This window comes from Paramormyrops kingsleyae, chromosome 1, assembly GCF_048594095.1.
Source record: "Paramormyrops kingsleyae isolate MSU_618 chromosome 1, PKINGS_0.4, whole genome shotgun sequence".
Lineage (NCBI taxonomy): Eukaryota > Metazoa > Chordata > Actinopteri > Osteoglossiformes > Mormyridae > Paramormyrops > Paramormyrops kingsleyae.
Window position 1 is genome coordinate 18716938 of NC_132797.1, and position 8063 is coordinate 18725000.

Below are 8063 nucleotides of genomic sequence, written 5' to 3' on the forward strand. Positions count from 1 at the left end.
AGTATGTGTTGTTCCAAGCTGGAGCGTCAATCATGCCGTGAGAAACTAGTCCCTCTGGAATGCGTTACTGCGCTTCCAAACAATTGTTACGGAAAGCGACGCATTCCTGCTCCGGATACCGCGGGTGGCTTCGGCTTCTTCGCCCGGTTTTATTTCCAACATTACGCTTGTTCCCCAGGCAAAATCGTCCCGCCGACTGCACGCGCAACAAATCCGTAATAACAATAGCTGACCGTCGGTGTTTTTTTATTAGATAGTAATAAGGGGGGAAAGGGGGGCAGGGTTGGCATTTTTTCCACCCTTCCTGGCGGAAGGAGACAGTTCGAAAGGCAGCGCGGTCGCTGCACTCTGTCAGCGGCGTGAGAGGATCGGGAAGTGCGAATGGAGCGACCGGGAAGCGGAGCGGCATTGTGACCGGACCGGAGCCCGAGTCGCAGCGGAGCGAAGCGGATCGTAGCCATGAGATCCCCGCGCTGACTAGGAGTCGCGGGGCCAGCGCACAAAAAAGGGAGAAAGATGGGTGCCCTTTTACGGACTCTGCTCTGCTGTAGTTTTTGTTCTCTAATGCGAGGTAAGTTGTTATGCTCCCCCTCCCCCTTTGAAAGTTAGGAAAAGGCTTTTTAAAAATGTTTCTAAAAAGAAATAGCAGTTTTTTCCTTTTATTTTGCAAAATACCGCACGTGCAAACGAATGAAGGGCCATTGTGTAAAGGATATGTTTAATTACGTTGATTGCATGTACTGTTGCACACAGAGTTCAGGACGGGGAAATGCGGGATTGCGCGTGCTGGCTGTGTGCGTGTCCTCGGCGCTGGTGTGGGAACTGCGCTCGTGCCTTAGAAGCCGCGTATATCTTTAATTTTTTCCCCCACTGATCTTATAAATGCAGAAAATACGTGTTGAGGTTCCATAGTACATGCATAGAGGGGATGGGGAGTGCCATGTCCCCCCTTTCGTTATGTTGCAAAGAGAAACGAAGTTCGTGTGTCCGAAAACGGTCTTTTAAATGATGTTTCCATTTAATCGATAGTTACCGTACATACATGAGTGATACGGTGATACCGTTTTAAGTTAGACATCGGCGTGACTTTTTTGTCATTAAAATAATTTAAAGTATAGTAGCGTGATTTTGGACACATCTTTGTGAAAGCGAAACTTTTGACATTTTGTCATCTGAAGCGACCGTGTAGTTCTTGACACCTTTTGTTCGTTCATAATTTGTTCATTTTCATCCGCTTGTCTTCGTTACTTGTTTTGCTTGGCAGCCCCGACTCGCTCGCCCTGCACTTTTGACGGGCTCTTTATTTGCACAGCTGCCTGCTCCCCGTCTTCACATTTATAAGTGCCGCTTTCCGCGCAGACCGCAGATCCTCTCTTCTCCTCCTCCTCCTCCTGGGATGCCAGCTCCTAGTCATCTGGTCCCAGTCCCGTAACCACCACGCCTCCCACTGACCCAAACCGGTGATTTCATGATTTGCCGTACGTGAGTGTATTGGGCAGTTTTTTTCCCCCATGTACGCAGATGAACAGTACTGGATTATAATAATCCATGATATCTGTTCTACCTATTTGTTACTTGGGTATATTAAAATGTCACAAGTTATGAGTACAAATGAACATTTATCACTTTGGTTAATAACTGTGCACTTTCCTGTCTGGGATTCGTTTTCTCAGACGTTTACCCGAATTTCAGACTTTAAGTTGTTCTCGTCTCTTCTTGTTTATACTTGCATATAAAATGTTAATTATTGCCGGATGTTGTGCTTCACTTTGTTCTGAGGAGTAGCTTTTTCTTTGAAAGTAGATGCATGAAATTGAAGTTTAATACGATGTTTATCTTGTATGTGTGTGGGCATGAGACACACCTGGTACTGAATTACCAAAACAAATTGAACACATCTGGTTACTTGAGGCTGTCCAAATTCAGTTATTGTCCAGCAGTTTCTGGGCACAGTTATAGGTTTTGAGGTAGAAGGGACCCCCCTCCCTCCAAAGTTCAAAGAGCCCTGGATCGGACTTGTTGGAGAGTGTTTGTTTTGGGATGATGATGATGATGATGATGATGGAGTAGACAGCCAGTTCATTCTCACTTGCCTTTTGCCACAAATAGGCAAATTGGCCAAAATGTCTTCAGTGTCTATCAATTAAGTTTTTTGTTCAAGATCCAGTCACTAAGTTGAGATCCACGGAGACAAATAACAAAGAAGTGATATACAGAGACACCACTGAGATGTTATGCAGGCTGAAATTGCTGTGTTTCACGTCGGTCTGATACTGTTGCAGCCTTGGAACATGCGGACATCGCACGATAGGCGCCTGCTGGTTTGTTCTGTCGTTATTATAATAGTGTTAAGTAGTGCACTTGTAACTGGGCAGTCATTGGAAGCTCAGTCTAGGTCACTCCCGAATAGCACGTATGTTTTAATGTTCTATTTGCCTGACTTGTACGTTGCACTAGGCAAAATCATTCGCCAAATAAAAGTATTTGTGATGTATTGCAACTCTTGCAATAACTCTGACTGCAGTTGTATCCATGATAATTTATCGTGACTGAAATGCTTATCGCTACCACCACTGACCCCAAACATCCCTGTGAGCCAAGCTGCCACCCTTCTGCCTGTTTCGTTGCCTCTCCTCTTGGTACCTCTGCAACAGTTTGTTGCCTGCGGGCCTTACACCGGCCCGCCTGGTGAGGCTCGGGCCCGCATGCTCTCAGTCCGTATGGTGTCCATATTTCCACATAATATTTACAAGGCAAGAAGTGCCATTAGCCCCCTCTTTGATGTAAAGAACAGAGGAGGTTGGGGGAGGGGCAAAGCTCAGAATTATTTTGCGCTGTTTTAAATATGCACCAGGCATCTGTGTGTCGTGCGGCCTGTGCTGTGTCAGTCCTTCCTCACCTTCCTGCTTGAGGATCTCTGGAAGCGATGAGCCGCGGCTCGCTTGCTTTTTGGACCGAGTTTGATTGTGTCGGTATGAAGTATGATGCCGTGGGCCTTATCCTTGCTGCTTAGTTCCCTAAGCTTGAGCTTGATTTATTCTCTTTAATATAATAATGTCTGTGTATCATCTGGGTGCAGATTTGTAATGACTTGAGAGCAGTGTCAGGCTTTGGGGATTTGGGTGAATTACTGGGGGGTACTTTGCTCCACCTCTGTCCTGTGGAAACGGTCCAGAAGAACACTTTGGATGTGGTGGTATGCAGATGGGTGTAAAGGTGCTGAAGTGTGTCTGAATATCTCATTCATTACATTCACTTGTATTTCATTCACTTGTCGTCCTGTTGTCTATCAGTCTTGTCTATGTTCACTGTCTGCAGGAGCACATGCAAGCAAGCATTTTATTGTACACGGTATTCGTATTTGTTCACATGACAATAAAAGAATTGAATTGAATTAATTCTGCCTTGAGTTCACTTTGCTAGATGGGCTGACTTTCAAACTTTCAAGGCATCCTTTTCTGAATGTTGTCGGTGATAATGGATGTTTAACTGAAATTGGGTGCCTTTTGGGGAACATTGATCGTCTTAGTCCTTTTACTACAGATGACAGTAAAATGTCAACAGTTAAAATTGTATTCGGTTTTGACAAGAAATTTTGACTCATCTAAGTAAATTAGTTGAACTTCTCAGACATTGTTGACCTCTCATTGTGTTTTTTTTTTCTTTTTGCCAGCTAGTCGAAGTTAGTTGTCTTTTCATTGTAGGCCTTTCCTGGAAATATGCTGTTATTTATTTGTGCTAGTGTTTGTTCAGTGACTGTGCACAAATAAGCAAAATTCAGTGGTATAGGACCTTTTGGCATAGTCAAAATGCTTTCATCCTGGGGTGGGCAAGTCTGCTGGGGGGTTAGGGTGAGTGAATAATTCCGCACAGCGTTTCCCCGCAGCTAAAATAGTGTGGCATGCAGGAACTCCTAGAGAACGCCCCCGTTTCCCATCTCTGGTTCTTCCTGACTCTTCCCCCTTCTTCCAGGTGAACCCCTCCTGCTATATGCCAATCGGCGGGACCTGCGGCTGGTGGATGTGGCCCAGGGGGGGAGCAACGCCACCGTGCTGGTGAGCGGGCTGGAGGACGCAGCAGCTGTGGACTTTGTCTTCGCCCAGAGCTTCTTATACTGGAGCGATGTGAGCGAGGAGGCCATCAAGCGGGCCGCCTTCAACTGGTCGGGGTCCTCTCAGCAGAGCACGGTGCTATCGGGCCTGCAGTCCCCAGATGGCCTGGCCTGCGATTGGCTGGGCTCCAAGCTCTACTGGACGGACTCTGAGGCCAACCGCATCGAGGTGGCCAATCTGGATGGGTCGCTGCGGAAGGTGCTTTTCTGGCAGGAGCTGGACCAGCCGAGGGCCATTGCCGTGGATCCCGCCAGAGGGTGAGTGTTGGCGCTTCGGGGAGGAGGTAGTGAGGGGGTGTGTACTGTGTAGCAGCTGACCTCCTGTCGGGCTGCAGCCAGGTGGAACTGCAGGTCTCCCTGGGGGGGGAGCCGTGTTAACAGAGCTGGTGGCCGAAGGCCTTGAGCCATGCAGATCCTAGTGTCTGTGATGCACAGCCCAATCAGTGAGGTAGTGAGAGTGGAGGGGGGGCAGAATGGGACCAGGGTTAATTGAATATTGTTTGAATAAGGACTGGTGAAGTTCAACTAGTAATTCTGCCTGAAATGTCCGTGCCTAGTATCTTGTCATCCTGTCTCTTTAGGTATTTTGCTTTTTCTTGTGTCACTGGACTATTCATCTGTCTAGATTGCTGTGGTGAGGGTTGCCTAGTTCTGGAGATGATAGCCGTGGAAATGTCAGTCTTCTCGCAAATATATTGGGACTGAATGGAATTCTTTTGGTGATTAAAGCACCAAAGAATACATCTAAAAAATTCAGCAGCTTTTCTCTTACCAGAAATCATGCTGTTGAATCCTTCAAAAGTATTCTTTGGAACTTAAATCACCACAGAAAGAATGACATTCAGGCCCATTATATTTGAGAGAAGACTGACATTTCTACGGTCAATATCTCCAAATCTAGGCAACTATCACCACAACAATCTAGACAGATAAATATCCCTACTTCAAATGTGAAACATATGTTTCTTGATTTTGGCATGAACTGCCATTTCAGGCTTTGTCCAGCATATTTTCTGAGCTTCAAAAAGCACAGCTTCTAAAAGTTAATAAGGGAAGTATCCTGAACGTGTGTTATGTGCTCAGCGAAAGATGTGGTAGAAGCTGTTTCAAGAAGAGCCAGGCTGTGCTAATCTTTGAAATTCTAAGACTGCACCGAAGATGGATAGAAATTTCTAAAGGAAACTGCAGAAGTTAGAAATAAGTTTGCATAGGTTGACCCATACCTATTCACATTTAGATGTCCCAAATCTTAATTCATAAGGATATCATTCCTGTTTCCATAGCCTGTAATGTGAGTGTTCTGAGCATAGCTGCAAGATCTGTTTAGCAAATGGCGAAGGTCTACAGATGCAGTATGACATTGACATGGTGCATGGCTGCTCTGATCATTTATTTGAATTTCTTTTGCACTGTAAGGGAACCTCAGTCTCAGAGTCAATGCTCAAAACCGGCATCAGATCTAATTTTCTTCTTTTTCCGTGTGTACTTTTCATTATGATGTGGTGATGGGTTTCTAAGTAGGCCACATTCACATTTACATTTATTGTAATTTAGCAGATGCACGTCCCTTCGGTCATGAGCAAGTGAGGCAACATACCATCTTGATCAATAGCTGACTTCACTTATGTCCTGAAACGATCGTGGAAGCTTGCCAAAAACTTTTTCGTTGTGTGTTGGTCTCACTATGCTGGTAACGGTATTAATAATGTCTTCTAAGGTTACAACCCCTTTATTTTGGCACAGAGGAGTTATGGCCTAGTACCAATGTCACATCAGGACATGTGTTTTTAACTTGGTCACCTATGTAAGGGCTTTGTCTATGGGGACCAGGTGGTAGTCACTAAATTCATACAATGCGGCGTTGGGGAAGCATACAGTTAAGGATTTGGCCTCATAAAATCAAGGTGTTTGGTGTAAGTATACCAAGATGAGCTTTATAGTTATATATGTCAGAAAAGGATCTTCATACTGCAAACTGCTTATCCAGTACAGCAGGGGTGGGGAACCTGTTCCATGGAGGGCCACTGTGGGTGCGGGTTTTTGGGATCAGCCAGTAAATAAAGCAGTGGTTCTCAAACTCCAGTCCTGGGGACCCACTGTTATTTGCTGATTGAGAGGCCATCCCAAAAACCTGGCTCTCCATGGAACCGGATCCCCACCCATCGCAGGCAGTATGGGGGATTAGCCGGAGGAACCATACTGGGTAGGATGCCAGTCCATTGCAGGATACACACATGCACTGGAGTAACTGGAGGAAACACTGGATTCAAACCATCAGGTCGGGTCAGGTTGGGGAGCATGCACTGGTATCACATTGCTCCCACCCACCACTCAACAACCCCCCCCCCCCACCCCCAGGCCAACACACGGTCCAGTTCCACCCTCAGAAATGGCTGTCTATCAGCCACAGCCAGGTGTTATGTGAAGTCCCCTCGTCCTGGTCCAGCAGTTTGGGTGCTTAGCAGTGAGGATCTTTCGAGCCAGATCACCCTCAAGGAATCACGCCACATTGGATTAAAGCTTCTGTATAGCTGCTGCTAAATGTGAATTTGTACCTAGATCAAACAGTTGGGGCCTGGCGGATCTGTTCTTTGTGTTCAGTGTACATCCTGCTGCATCTGTGTTGAGCACAAGATCTACTACATCCTGTAGGATCTGTCGCACATGAAAATCCTGCTGCATCCTTTTTGGTAATAAAACAGGAAGCAGTCAGCCCCACCTGACCTGTTTGACCTCGTTCTTTGAAGATTTAGGACTGAATGATTGGGCTGTATGATTATGGGTAAAATATGAATAAAATATGAAGATGATCTTCATGGGCCGAATGGCCTCCTCTCGTTTGTAATTTTCTTATGTTGTCAATCAATATTGCAGTTGTCTCTTACAGTTCTTGGGCAATGTATTTCTCTTATTATGCATTACATATTGTTTTTATGAAAATTCATAACATATCGGTTAACATTAGACAAAAATATATCCATTATTGGCATTAGTGAAAATGTTCATATTTGTGCACCACTAACCCTATTATCGTTACTGAAATGGAACTGTCACATCAACTTTGCAGAACAGAAAGGGTATAGTCCTGGTTTTTAACTACTCTTTTCCAAATGCAAGAAATACTAAACATGAACTTAAACCTCACCTGCTCTTTATTATAACATCAGTTATTGGCTCCCTTTTCCTGTCATGTGCGGTAACGCGATCCTATGATTTGTTGATACAGCTTAGGGAGAGAACGGATCTTCCCACTAATGCAAACAGAACACAATCGGTGTCATGTAAGAATGAGATCACATAGGGGTGTGAATCGTTATCACTATTCAGAAATTATTAATCTTGCTGTCCTAGTTGAAAGAAATGTTGTGGATGGAAACTGAACAGAAATGAACATTTTATCACTTCAATAACTGCGGACTTCTGAACTTGTTCGTGGTTTTACTTGCACAAAAATGTTCTGAGGGCAGAAGGAAAAATGATTGGTTCTCTCTCTGAGCCAATCAGACTGTAGAGGAGGTGGGTCCAAGCAACGAGATGAGGCAGGACCTAGACATCTGATTGGTTATGTTTCCTCCTGCCCTCAATGTTTTTGGGTAAGTAAAACTCCCATGAGCTCTGAACTCATTTTACAACAAATACAAACAAATAATAGTAGATGGATGAAATTTGCAAATTACAGTAGATTTGTCCATGCTGGATTTCACAAATCCAAACCATTTCCATGCACTCGAAGTAGAACCTTGTTTTGGAACCAACTCTTTATCATTAGTTATGCCACACGCTGTTTATTCAACAGCGGAAATGATCCGTCTGTGGACTCTGCGCATGACACAAGTGGAATGTGTTTGAGTCTGATGGTGCACATAAAGTTTTTTTTTTTCTTTGGTCAAGTTAGCTAAGTGGTTATAGGGGGATTAACTCTGGGTATGTACAAATCAATTCCTGGTAAACC

General features: G+C 44.8%; 1 protein-coding gene across 3 annotated transcripts in view; it reads left to right on the forward strand.

The window, feature by feature from the left end:
- Positions 1-8063, forward strand: part of LOC111847012 (low-density lipoprotein receptor-related protein 6-like) — a 45474-nt gene continuing 37411 nt past the window's right edge. For 2 of the 3 annotated variants that reach the window (XM_023817825.2, XM_023817826.2), the window contains exons 1-2: positions 2-571; positions 3973-4369. In XM_023817825.2, coding sequence (XP_023673593.2) covers positions 517-571; positions 3973-4369 — 452 coding nt within the window. In that variant the 5' untranslated portion in view covers positions 2-516. Of the gene's footprint in view, positions 572-3972; positions 4370-8063 lie in introns of all 3 variants that reach the window. The other variant, XM_072711255.1, reaches the window with a different exon arrangement.